The 12,812-nt window shown below is 46.6% G+C and overlaps 3 protein-coding genes across 3 annotated transcripts in view; 2 read left to right on the top strand and 1 right to left on the bottom strand.

The window, feature by feature from the left end:
- The first annotated feature begins 472 nt into the window (after positions 1-472).
- Positions 473-3,898, top strand: LOC134077443 (uncharacterized). Its single transcript, XM_062533043.1, has 5 exons — positions 473-588; positions 923-1,018; positions 1,204-1,437; positions 1,600-1,750; positions 2,576-3,898. Exons 1-5 carry the CDS (start codon positions 532-534, stop codon positions 2,950-2,952), a joined length of 915 nt encoding a protein of 304 aa, XP_062389027.1. The 5' UTR covers positions 473-531; the 3' UTR covers positions 2,953-3,898.
- A 727-nt stretch (positions 3,899-4,625) lies between these two features.
- On the top strand, positions 4,626-6,607 carry si:busm1-163l24.4 (uncharacterized protein LOC368754 homolog). Its single transcript, XM_062533042.1, has one exon. The coding sequence runs from the start codon at positions 4,741-4,743 to the stop codon at positions 5,581-5,583; it is 843 nt and encodes a 280-aa protein (XP_062389026.1). The 5' UTR covers positions 4,626-4,740; the 3' UTR covers positions 5,584-6,607.
- Positions 6,608-8,896: 2,289 nt separating this feature from the next.
- Positions 8,897-12,812, bottom strand: part of vat1 (vesicle amine transport 1) — a 24,215-nt gene continuing 20,299 nt past the window's right edge. Inside the window, exon 6 of the mRNA XM_062533041.1 lies at positions 8,897-12,812. This exon is cut by the window's right edge and continues 438 nt beyond it. The gene's annotated coding sequence lies outside the window, so the exon portion shown is untranslated.

Raw genomic sequence — 12,812 nt, 5'->3', positions numbered from 1 at the left:
GCTATGGCAGAATACAGCAGCGCACTGTCTCAGGACCAGATCACTTGTCCAATCTGTCTGGATCCGCTTGATGGTCCTGTGACGATTCCATGTGGACATACGTACTGTTTAGTCTGTATTAAGCGCTGCTGGGATGAAAATACAGGAAATGTCTACCGTTGCCCGCAGTGCAGGGAGGTCTACAATGAAAGACCTGCACTCAACAAAAACACCATGTTTGCCGATGTGGTGGAGAAACTCAGGGAGACAGGACTCCAGCCTGTGTCTGCAGAGCCCGCGTACCCTGGACCTGAAGACGCGAGCTGCGACGTTTGCACTGGGAGAAAATTCAAAGCCACCCAGTCATGTCTGACCTGCCTAGCCTCTTACTGTGACCTTCACTTCAACCTTCATAATGAATTAAATGTTGGGAACAAGCACAAGGTCATCAGTGCCACCACAAAACTGCAGAAGAGTATCTGTGTAGCCCACGGGAAGCTACTGGAGGTTTTCTGTTACACTGACTACCAGTTTATCTGCTGTCTCTGCGTCATGGACACCCATAAGAGTCATGAAACCATCTCAGTTGTGGAAAGTGCTGACAAGCAGGTGAGCCTATATCTGAACTTTGAAAGCATGACAATTTACAGCATGCAATTTGGGTGAATGTAGTGAGCATGGAAGTACATAATGAGTCAAAATAGTCTCTTTTATACTGACTGGTGGTATTATTTCTTAATCTGATCCATCTTGGACACTGTAAAATTCAGTAAGCATAGACTGAAAGCTGTTGCCACCCAAACTGTCATATATAGCCTGTCAAAGCGTAGTTTACAGTTTATAATAAAGAAGCCGAACTGCCCTTCCATTTTATTACCTCTGAGTTTCCTGTCCAGTTTCTGCGTGCATGACGGCAGGCTCTGAATGATTCATGTGTTTCCAGAGGCTGCTGGGTGTGGCCCAGAAGAAGTCCCTGGAGAGTGTCCAGAGGACAGAGATGCAAGCGCAGGACCTAAAGAAGGCCACAGACTCTCTCAAGGTAAACACAAGCAATACAATCACAGAACAAAACGATCAGTAGATCATAAGAGCTTAGGATGCACCCCACCCCATACAAAAGCTCCAGTTGTGTGTGTGCGTGTGCACATGCAGGAGTGTGTGTGTGCGTAAGCCACGGGCAGGGCAGTTCAAATAGGGTCGTGTTCCCATTTTGTGGCTCATCAGGAGTCGGCCCAGACGTGTGTGGCGGACTGCGAGCGAGTGTTTGGAGAGCTGATTGGCTCAGCTGAGAGGATGTGCTCCGAGGTGACGGATGTGATCAGGGCTCAGGAGGAGGCTGAACTCCGGCGCGCCGCGGCCCTGCTGGACAAACTGGACAACGAGAGCCGTGAGAGGAAGGAGAGGGCTGCAGAGATGGACAAGCTCTCGGACACCGATGACCACATCAACTTTATTCAGGTGCCATATTAACCAGCAAATGATTGTTATCCTGTTTAGATGAGGTTGATTCAAAAGGAAAATGATTTGAGTCATTCACATACACAGTACAATGACAAACTATCTACTATCTGTAAAGTACCATCTGCACACCACTAATAATTGTGATTTATTTAAACTCAGAGTTTTCAGCCTCTGTGTGGCCCAGCTTTATCTGAGGATCCATCCAGCATGGCTATTAATACACACTGCTCTTTTGGAGACTTGAGAGAATCCATCTCTGACCTGCAAAAGCAACTACAGGAGTTCTGCAAGCAGACGATGGAAAAGATAGGTATATATAGGAGATATTTTTCATCAGTTATTGTGCCGCTGTCATTATTCAAGATCACATGTTACGGCTGGCTCGAGACCGTACATAAAGAGGAAGGCGGACAACAGTGGTTTGGTCAACCAAAATATGTTTATTTAATAATAATTAGAAATATGAAATTACTGCAGTTCTAAGATGTCTAGGGGAGAAATTATAATGTATGTAAGTGCGTGGGTGTAATGCAAGCGTCAGTAAAAATCTAGTGTTGCAAAATATGAGTAAAAGGTAAAGCTAGAGATAAGGTGCGTGTTGGAGAGAAATCAATGTGTCTTTAAATCAGAAATGTGCCTAACCCTAATGTGACCCAGAGAGTGAGGGAGACATGGGGTGCCTCTCATGCAGCGTTTATACGTCCTCCCTCGCTCCTCGGGCCTCGATCCTCACCGATCTACATAAAGAAAGATAGGAGAAGGCTAGACTACCCCATTGTTGCCGCCCCATCATTCTTTATGTAGATCAGTGAGGATCGAGGCCCGAGGAGTGAGGGAGGACATATAAACGCTGCATGAGAGGCACCTAGAAACAACCCTGTAAGCCCAATCCATTAACCCAGGTGTATACCATTAACCAATCAGTTGAGCCAAGATGGCCCTGTGTGTGTATTGGCCATGCCAGGCCTGAAGAGGGCACAGGTGGTCGTAACACACACACAACAGAAACTACACTGCACTGACTATATGAGATCTTATATGTATATCTATATGAGATTATTCTAAACTATATGGCATTTCAGTAACTGACACTATCCACATGGATTATGGGATTAACATTTGTTCATGTCCACAGACCGTGTATCTCCACACAAAACAGATGATGAAAAAGGCTGGCGGGGCAAAGACAAGTTGCCGAGGGAGCATGCAAGTGAAGGGGAGACGGCGCCGTGTCGCAACGAGCCACAGTGGAGGCGTCAAAAGTCCGAGGAGCAGGCGCCCAGGCACCAGACGCCCTCCACATCATGGAGGAGGCGTGCGGCCTCAGAGGAGCCAGCGAGGCAAGACCCAGGATGGGCACCGCCGCTGTGGAGGAGACAAGGGTCTGGGTGGAGGACGCGAGAGGCCAGCCCAGGGGACAGGGGGCGGAGGAGGTCAAGAACGCAAGACAGCTGGGGGCAGCAGCCTCATTGGAGAGAGTGGAAAGGAGAGGGCTCATCATTGAGACAGTGATTCCCACACAAAGGAGAGCAATATATTCATAGGGTAAAATGAGTTATTGCATTTGAAATAATTTATATGACATATGACATGTATAACCTGTCATTAAACATATAAAGGCATGCTATGTTTGTGATGATGATGATATATCCCGCTAAAATCATGGCTGGATCCCTGAATGGGAATGCTGAGCCTCGGTTCAGGAGACAAACGGTTAGGGAGGCCCCATGAGGTTCTAGAATTGTAATTTTATTGGTTGTTGCCCTGTTACGTGTAAGAAGGTGCCTCCCTATGGACATAAACTATTATACTTGAAGTTCCCCCAGTCTCCTGTAGGGGGCCCTAACGCATTCTCCAGTCTGGTGGGAACCACCCTTGCGAAGGACCCATCCCTGAGTCTGCCACGGCTGCTTCCTAGACCTGTTTCTTTACCGCTTCCCCTGGCACCAGTCCTGGTCTGTGTCACTGACGTTGGCAGTGCTGCCACTAGCCTGTCACAAAGTAATGAAAATCTTTGAATGAGTGGTTTTACATGCACGCTGACTGCCAGCCTCTGCTGTCTCAAGCAACCAGGGAGGAAGTCACTCAAGGTAATGGGACTAGAGTGACCCTCTGTCGGTGCGTTGGGAGCCTGTTGCCAGTCCTGTCTGGGCTTTGTGGAACACAGCGAAAAGGAGGAGAGAACTGGGGAAACCTGGGTTGATTACAGACACATGCGCCTCTGAGAGCATGCTGTTACCCACCACTACAGCCTTAACAGTTTAATTAGGGGGGTCTGCTTTACCTCAGCTTTGTCCCTGATATGTCACCAGACTCAGCTACCACCGACCTTATTTAGCCTGTTGTGCTGCCTGTATCCTGTAGTCTGCTCTATTTGTTGAGGACAGTTTGGTCTGACTCTGTACAATGCCATCTAATGACATTTAACAATTTATGGTGTCTTTATCTGGTGGCTGTGAACTACTTTAAAAATAAAGAATATGGAAATGATTAGTGCCTCTTTGATTTAAACCATATAACTTAGTCACTTTGCATTGCTTTCCTAGCCTGGAAATCCAAACCTAAATCTAGAAAGGTGTATGGTCTGGCTATGAGTAATGAAAATGCCCCAACTCGAGGGGCGGCACCAAGCATGTATTTGACAATATCACTGCACGCAATTGGATAACACTACGACCAATGTTTACTGACTGATTCCGGACTTCGACGTAGCAACGCTGTCGTCGTATGTTTAGCTCACCTCTGGCCCGCCTATATCACATACACAGATGTGATTGGTGCAGCTCAGTTCCAACGGCATGGGTAATGAGCATCGTTGCTGATTGCCAGGGTGACTCACTGAGCAAATTCAAATTGTGCTCTTGTGAGATCTCTGCACTTCCAGTGTGTTGCTTTCCAGTTTAGATTACCACATTTTTTGCAATACATACAAGAGGTTAGCAGCAACATAGAGGGAATGCAATCACAAACAGGTAGTAGAAATACATGCATGAAGCCCTAATTGTTTTCCTCTACAGGAGTTTGCCAGAAAGACACACATTTTTGCATAGCCTGTTCTACATTGCTTGGCTTCAGGCAGTGTGATTCCTACCCAACTAGTCAAACCAGAGTTCAAGAAGCTGACCACTCCCTCTGAATTCCCTCCTATTGCGTCTCTGACTTGACTGTCCTAGGGAGTAAGCAGACACAACCAGGAAGTTTTGGTTGAAGTCGTCGTGTGTTGGACATAAAAGCAAAATCTGAAATTTGAACAGTATTTCATGTGATCAAGTGAGCTGCATCGTAGTAGACGGATACAACATGGCGGATGGAATTCTGGAGGACCAGGACCCCTTCAGCTGCCCAATCTGCTTGGATCCACTGGAGGACCCAGTGACCATTCCCTGTGGACACAGCTACTGCATGGACTGCATCAAGGACTGCTGGGGCCAGGAGGACCACAAAGGGGTCTACAGCTGCCCCCAGTGCAGGCAGACCTTCGAGTCCAGGCCCGTCCTCAACAAGAACACCATGTTCGCTGAGGTGGTGGAGAGGCTGAAGAGGACCAGCCTGCGGGCCGCCCCTCTCGGCCACTGTTACGCCGGACCAGGGGACGTGGTCTGCGACGTCTGCACTGACCGCAAGCAGAAGGCCATCAAAACGTGCCTGGTGTGCGTTGCCTCGTACTGCGAGACACACTTCAGGCTCCACGACAGCCTCCACCCAGGGCAGAGGCACAAGGTGATCCAACCCAACGAGCACCAGGTGAAGTTCTGCTCACGCCATGGGAAGAGACTGGACGCGTACTGCCGCTCTGACCAGAACTTCATCTGCCATCTCTGCGCAACGGATGAACACAGAGGGCACAATGTAGTGTTGGCCGACCAGTCTTTGGTAGCACCCGGTGGGCACAGAAAGGACACTCACTCGACTAATAATCATGGGAACAGTGGGCACAAGAGTGGACACAGAAATGGGCATATCCATCCGCATGGGAAGGCTGGGCATCATACTGGTGGGCGTGTAAAAACTGGGCATGGGAGCAGCGGGCACAAGAGGAGGAAGCACGGCAGCGGGCACGGAAAAAGTGAACATAAGTCAGATGCACATGGGAGCTGGCACCGGAGGAGCCATCATGACAAGGGTGCGCAGACTGGGCACTAGGAAGAGGCTGGTTTTTGCCACAGGGCATGCAGTCAAGTTGCATGGAGAGCACAGCAAAGCCACTATCAGGCTGTGAGGTGTCCGAAAAACACAACGTTGGTAAGGGTTGAATGCTCCCAATCTGTTAGACCAACCTCTATGTACAAGTACACATACAAGGCATATCCACAGAAGTCAGAAACCTCCTTGTTTCACCTTTCAGGATGAGGCTTATGTCATAGTCAATCATATATGCTGTGCTGTATTTTAACTGAAAAGATTACCAATATCATATTGACAATGAATGACAATCATTTCTGAGAGTGTAATTATTTTGCGTGTGCCCTCTCTTTGTACATGTCAAATTAACATTTACCTTTACATTTGCATATTCATGCACCAAGATGAATGTCGTTAACCTTTTAAAACACCATCACAGAGTTTAATTATCTAAGGGAGACCCATTTTACTGTGGAGAGACTTAGGAAGACAATTCATCATCTCTCTGTACATCAGCGTGAAATTGTATGTAATCATGCGAGTGCATTCTCTTGCACACTTGCCCACTTGTCTCCATAAGGATATGAAGTACTCCACTGTGTTGATCAGAAATCCTAGGAGGTCACAGAGCTCTACTTTAGGGTGTCTGTTCATTCATTCTCTGTTCATATTTCACACTTTAATAAGGATATGAAGTGGGCTTTAACGACTGCTCAAATGCTCAGTAGGGCCATACAGAAATGTCTTTCATGTTGTCAGCCTCGGATGGCCTAACTAGTGAAAATATTTATGACGCCCCAACTTGGGCTACTGAAAATATTTATGACATTTCCATAATAAGTCATTTTGAGAGAAATATCTATCATGATCATTTTGATTACATTATCTTATTTTGTCAATTAGATTCCTTTCTTTTCAGATTGTATGTGTTTCTTTCATGCCAATTAGGTGACTTCATGTCATTACACATTACAGTGTCTCTTTTGTATGTGTATCAATTGAGCCTTCTATATGTGTGTGTGTGTGTGTGTGTGTGTGTGTGTGTGTGTCGAATCCCATTCAGATGAATAAAAACTCCTCCCATTAAAGCCTTTTTTGTTATGCTCATTTATTAGTCCTGGAAAACATGTAAGGCATATGGTAACATCACACACAGAAGCATCACGAGCTCTACGGCCGCTCCAACCTAGAGTCAAGCACAGGAAGCAGCAGCACTTCAGAGGGTTCCAGAAAACCAAACAGAGAGACCACGAATGCAAGGGAAGAGAGAGGAGAGGAAGAAAACAAATCAACAAACAAACAGAGTAAAACAACCTGTTGAATCTCTGACGTGTGTGGAAGAAGCCTTCTCCTTCGGACGGGCGGGAGTGTGAAGAGGAACGAAACTGACCCTGACTTCGACTTTGTTGCAGCATTTCCCCAGAGTGTCCACTGGTTTATCAAGCTGTCAATCACAACATACAGGCTGACCTGGACGCTGTGACTGAGACCAGACTGAATGCGGTGAGAATGATGTGATGGTTAAGCGAAGCACTATTCAGGCAGTACATACACACACACTGAGGCAACAAGCACATAACACATTCTTATCAGGACTTCCTCTACTGTACTGAAAGCTGAGCTAAATTTACAACTTTACAACCAGACAAAAACTACTGCAAGGTTTGTGTGGGGATGCTGTGCTCGGAGAGAAGGTGCCAACAATGAAGTAAAATACTGATACAATACTATGGGTGAAAACGTGTCTCCTATCCACATGTTTGTAGTGGCTAACCATAAGAATGGCTGTCTTTAAAGCCCTCATATTGAAAAAAGCACATCTTTATACACATGCATGCCATAGATACAGGCATGTAGCTCATATTTTGAGCAGATCATCTACAGTGTAACATCAAATCTTTAGAATCAATTTAGAATCTCATCTAAGCATCTCTGTTCTTGAAATATTCCAAGCCCAGCTACTTTTTTAAGTGATATCATTCAAACAGTGAGACATCTGTTTTTATTCCTCTCAGATGCATCTTACTAACTGTTCAATTAACTCTATTAACCCTGATTAGACATTTAAATCCTTAAAAGCCACGAGAAACTGGATCGGTTAAAATGTCTGATTCAGGGATCGTTTAAAAGGTCTAGTGGCAGAGTGCATCTGGAGCTCAGGCAGAGTGGCTGAGAGACCAGAGAGAGTGAGCGGAACACCGTTTGTCTTCCTGCTCTGGGGAAGCCATCATCCTGAGGAAGTGGTCTGGCTCAGAGCAGCGTCTCACTCTGGCTCTCCAGTTGCACTCTGCCCCGCCCACTGGAGACATGCACACCTGCCACTGAGACCCGAACGCTGCCATACTGGCTCAGAGCTACACAAAAAAAAAAAATATCCATAGTCAAATTTCAGGGCCGAATTCAACGCACTTAAGCACACATGCCAATAAATGTATGTCATTCCAGTCCAGATGTTGATACTAGGGTCTGTTTGAGTTGAGAGGCCGGATGGATGTAATTAGCAATTAAAATACAGCTGAGCAAAACAGACTAAAAAAACTCAGAGCCTTGATCTGGAGTCACTGAAGACTGGCTATCGATTCTAGCACAGCAACTTTTGAGAGTTTGAGTGTCTGTGGTTTGTTCCATGTTCAGACAGTTCTGGAAGTCTGCTGTTATGACCACTGCCATGGAAAGCGCTGTGCGAGATGGGTTCCAGGACCCGAGTGTCTAGCTCCATCAGCCTCTGGACAGCTGCGCCACAGCTGGAGCGAGAGCAGAGATGATCTGATTTCCATGCTCTCGAGCAGCAACATATTTTACAACTTGGCTTTCCAATCTTTCTCTCTCTCTCTCTCTTTTTCTTTAAGCGAGAGCATAAATTCTGCAAGTTTGAGCATGTGTGTGTGTGTCGCCTAGTAAATGGCCACAAGCTTCACAAAATATGCTGTATTTTGTTACAAAATGGGGGAAGAGGCTGAAAAACAGATTTGTAATCAGAGCGCTTAGGCCAAACTCTCTGTAGCCACTTGTGTGACGTGCTGACACATGCAGACATGCTGCATCAAGCACTGGCTGAGCCGGCGCATTAGGCCTCACGATCAGGGCAGGGGAGAGATGTGTGTGGGGAGTGCTTTCTGTGGTCAACCTTTCAGAGTTTGTTTGGTATGCAGGCACAGCCATCGTCCAACAGTCGCCAGCACAAACACTCTGGATTGTTGGGATGGAATTTCTGTGACAGCATCAGATAATATTCGGTAGCAAGAACTCGGTCAGCACCTATGAGCATCGTGACTGGAAAACCACAGATATTCATCCACACACGCCAGGAACAATTTTGACTCTGTTTGCTTTCTTTTCTTTTTCTCTTTTTTTGGGAGCAAGGTCATAGGAAATGTATCCAGAAAACATTTCATTCTTTATCATTATTTGTTTGTTAACAGAAAGCACAGTAGCAGGGTTTGCTTGGCATGGTTAAAGGTGGTTCAAACACAGTTTGGCACATTCGGTCAGGATGCAAAAACAATGACAACAAGATTTTCATTTTTTCTCTTTTTTCACTCGAAGAGGCTGACCTTTGAGCTCAAACTCTCGTCAAACATTGAAACAAATAGATAAGAAAAAACAGGAAACAGATGGATAAAAACATAAACAGACTAATCGTATGACTTCCTTCACAAGAGTATTTTGTTAGGTCAGGTGACGCCCCAGCCAACTCTGAGGTGTCGTCCACAGGATCAGGAACACATAAGGAACGAGCTCAACCAACAGAACAGAGCTAGTGAGAACCAGCACCCAGACCAGCGCGGAAGATGGGTTCAGTTCTGGTTCTAACGACAGAACACCATGATTCTCCATTACCAGGACGGCAGAACCACGCCTCTACCAGTGCACCGCTGAACTTCAACCAAACAGATGAAACTCAGCGTTATTGGAATGAAAGAGGCAGTGTGTGTGTGTGCAAGTGTGTGTGTGTGTGTGTGTGTGTGTGTGTGTGTGTGTTTGTCCAGATAGCGTGTAACTTTGTGTGAGATCTGACTCTGGCCTGGTGTGGATTGGTGTCGGACCAGGGCCAGGCCTATTGGCCAGTTGTGTGTGGCAGGCAGTGTCTCATGTGCTCTGAATGATTCTGCTCTGTGTATTAATCGTGGTCAGCTGCGATGGACGCCACCGGCAGAACGAGTGGCTAAAACGTTTCTTTGACCATATCTAATAGGGTGGCCTTGTCTGGCACACCAAATCCAGTCAAAGCAGAGCACTGCAACACAAATGTTCTGTGTTTTTCTATAAATGTGTGTGTATGCGAGTGCACTAGTGTGAGAGATTGATTCTGTGTATGTGTGCGTGGCACCTGACGCAGGCGTGTGTGTGTGTGTGTGTGTGTGTGTGTGTGTGTGTAGTTGTGTCAGCAACGGAGGGTAACATGCAAAACCCTGGGCGGATACTGTGGCCCACTGGGAAAGGAGAGGAACTGCCATCGTTGTAAGTGCATTAAGATCAACAAGCAGAGTGCAAATAATACAAAACCAATACAGGTCACTTATCACAGAAAGAGAGTGAGCCACCGAGAGGACGGGAGAGATTGCAAGAGTGTGTGAGTGTGTGTGTGTGTGGGAGGGAGAGGTTTGTGTGAGTGGATGTGTGTGTGTGTGTGTGTGTGGCATATGTGTGTGTGTGAGGGAGGCAAGAAAGGGTGAAGCAGAGAAGCATGGGAGATCGTGTGAGGGAGGTAGAGAAGGGGGCAGGGAGATCAGAGGGAAAAGGTTTTTTTCTTCTTTCCTTCTGAACCTGACAGATGACCTGAGGACATACACATACCTTCACACATGACAACACACACATATGCGCCCACACACATGGGTCTCACACACACACACACACACACACACACACACACACACACACACACGCACACATACATACATACATACACCCCATATAGACTAGGGAGGTCTCTCAACCAAACATATTAGCTTAAAAAAAGAAAAGAAAAAAGCACAACTCAGTGAAGGCTAGATACACCAGACTCACAGACAAATGGGTAGAAGAAAGAGGAGATACTTGAGCAGGAGAGAGAGAGCGAGAGAAAGAGAGAAAGAGAGACTACTGCAATGTGCTTTTGTTGCCAATAAGGATATCACTATACAAAGATGCATATACTGATGCATAATTGAGATATTATACGATTGTGAACAGCGATATGTGTGTGATGACACAAGAACTGGGAGAGTGGGGGGGGGGGGTAAAGGGTCACCTATTCTACACAGAGGGGCTGGCATAAAGAGAGGGGGAGAGAGAGAGAGAGAGAGAGAGAGAGAGAGAGAGAGAGAGAGGGAGAGAGAGAGCCATACAGCCTCCCCGACATCTCTTGACTAGTCAGAAGCCTGTTGCTATGCCGACCGGAGAGCCAGGCACGAGGCTAAGGAGCAGAGTGGCGGCAGCGGGAGGGAAGGAAGTGAGAGAGTTTCGCTCGTTTTTCTCTTTGAGTCGAAATGACTCAGGCCAGGTCAGAGCGAACGGCAGGTTCCTCCTGGTCAAAGGAGAGAAACGGGTCACCAAAATTCCTCCCTTGAACTCCCGAGGAGGGGACGGGGGAGTGGGGAGTGGGGTGGGGGTTTGGAGCATTCTATTCTCCGTCACAACTCGGAATGTTCCAGACACACAATGCCACACTTATGACGTGTGTTTGTGTGAGGGAGTGAAAAGAAAGAGAAAAACACACACAGACACACACTCACACACACACACATAGACACACACTCACACACACATACATAGACACACATATAGACACACACAAGGAGAGACAGAAAGAGAGGGAGAGAGAGAGAGAGAGGAAGAGAGGGAGAGAGAGGAAGAAGGACAATTTAACAGAATTCACCCTTAATTGGCACTGCTTGCCAACAGTCGCCTCATTAAAATGTGTTTCCTCTTGTTAAATTTAACAGGACAGTAATCAGATTTATGGTCAGGCAATTCCAGGGCACTGCAGAACACAGAATCATGGGTAATGTAGTCGCCTTCAGAAACTATAAGGCCACCCCATCTTCAGATACACACGTCACTATGATATCACGACGGCAGATTTCATTTAGCGGATGAGCTAACAGGTGGGTGGAAAATGGCATTAAGTCCCTGTCTGTGAGTCTGGACCAAATAAGGGCGTAGCAGGTTGGTGATGGGAGGAGCTATTAAGACAGAAACTGGAGCTGGATCTTCCAGCTGAGGAGGGAGAGAGAAGAGCACCAGGGAGACGAGGGTACAGAGAGAGAGAGAGACAGAGAGAGAGAGAGAGAGAGAGAGAGAGAGAGAAGACCAGACAGTCCAGGAGGCAGAGGGATCACAGTTGTCATGGCAACAGCCATCAACCCCAGGCCAGGCCATTACCCAGAGTCCTTAGCAGGTTGTGGGAGTGGTGTGCACATTTCAGGGGAAACACGAACATATCTGCACTTGATGACCCTACGTGCACTTTGAAGAGGCTCTATCAGACAGTGAACTAGCGAACACTCATTCATTTAGAACGCTGCCTGGGAGTGACAGTATATTGGAGCTAATAGAACTGTAGTGTAGATAGGAAATCAATATCAAATACCACAGTGTTGAAATACTTCTTAGATGTAATACATTCTTGGGGATTAGACCAGTGGCACTACACACAGTTGTGATATAGCAATGTCACAATTACATGTACTGTATACTGAATGTACTATTGCTCTAAGATTGAAATAGAGGCATGAAATACAACAGCATAATAATACCAATAGAAAACTTTCCAAAGGGGGTACTGCTATACTGCAGATATGTTCTGTGAAGGAATCACAGTAGTTTTGCTGGGTAGAAGTTGGTTGTGTGTGTGTGTGTGTGTGTGTGTGTGTGTGTGTGTGTGTGTGTGTGTGTGTGTGTGTGTGTGTGTGTGTGTATGTGTGTGTGTCTGTGTGTAGGAGGGCTGTGGGTAGATGTGAGTGTAGCCCTTAGTAGGTGCACTGTTATTGATGGGTTTGTGTGACATGCAGCTCAGCTCCAGTGATACTGTCACCAGGGCCTGGGGGAGAGGCTGGGTGCTGGACCGTGCACTGTTAAAAACACGCTCCCTTGTCTAACATACCTACAACTACACACACATGTACACACAAAGACAACCACCCACCCGCTCACACATACATTTATGTGCACATGTGTACATGTGCACATACACATACATATACACATACACGCACACACAGGCATACCAAAGTTGTGCACACATACATACATGTACATACATACAT

Source organism: Sardina pilchardus, chromosome 3, assembly GCF_963854185.1.
Source record: "Sardina pilchardus chromosome 3, fSarPil1.1, whole genome shotgun sequence".
NCBI lineage: Eukaryota > Metazoa > Chordata > Actinopteri > Clupeiformes > Clupeidae > Sardina > Sardina pilchardus.
This window is presented reverse-complemented; position numbering and strand designations above follow the sequence as displayed.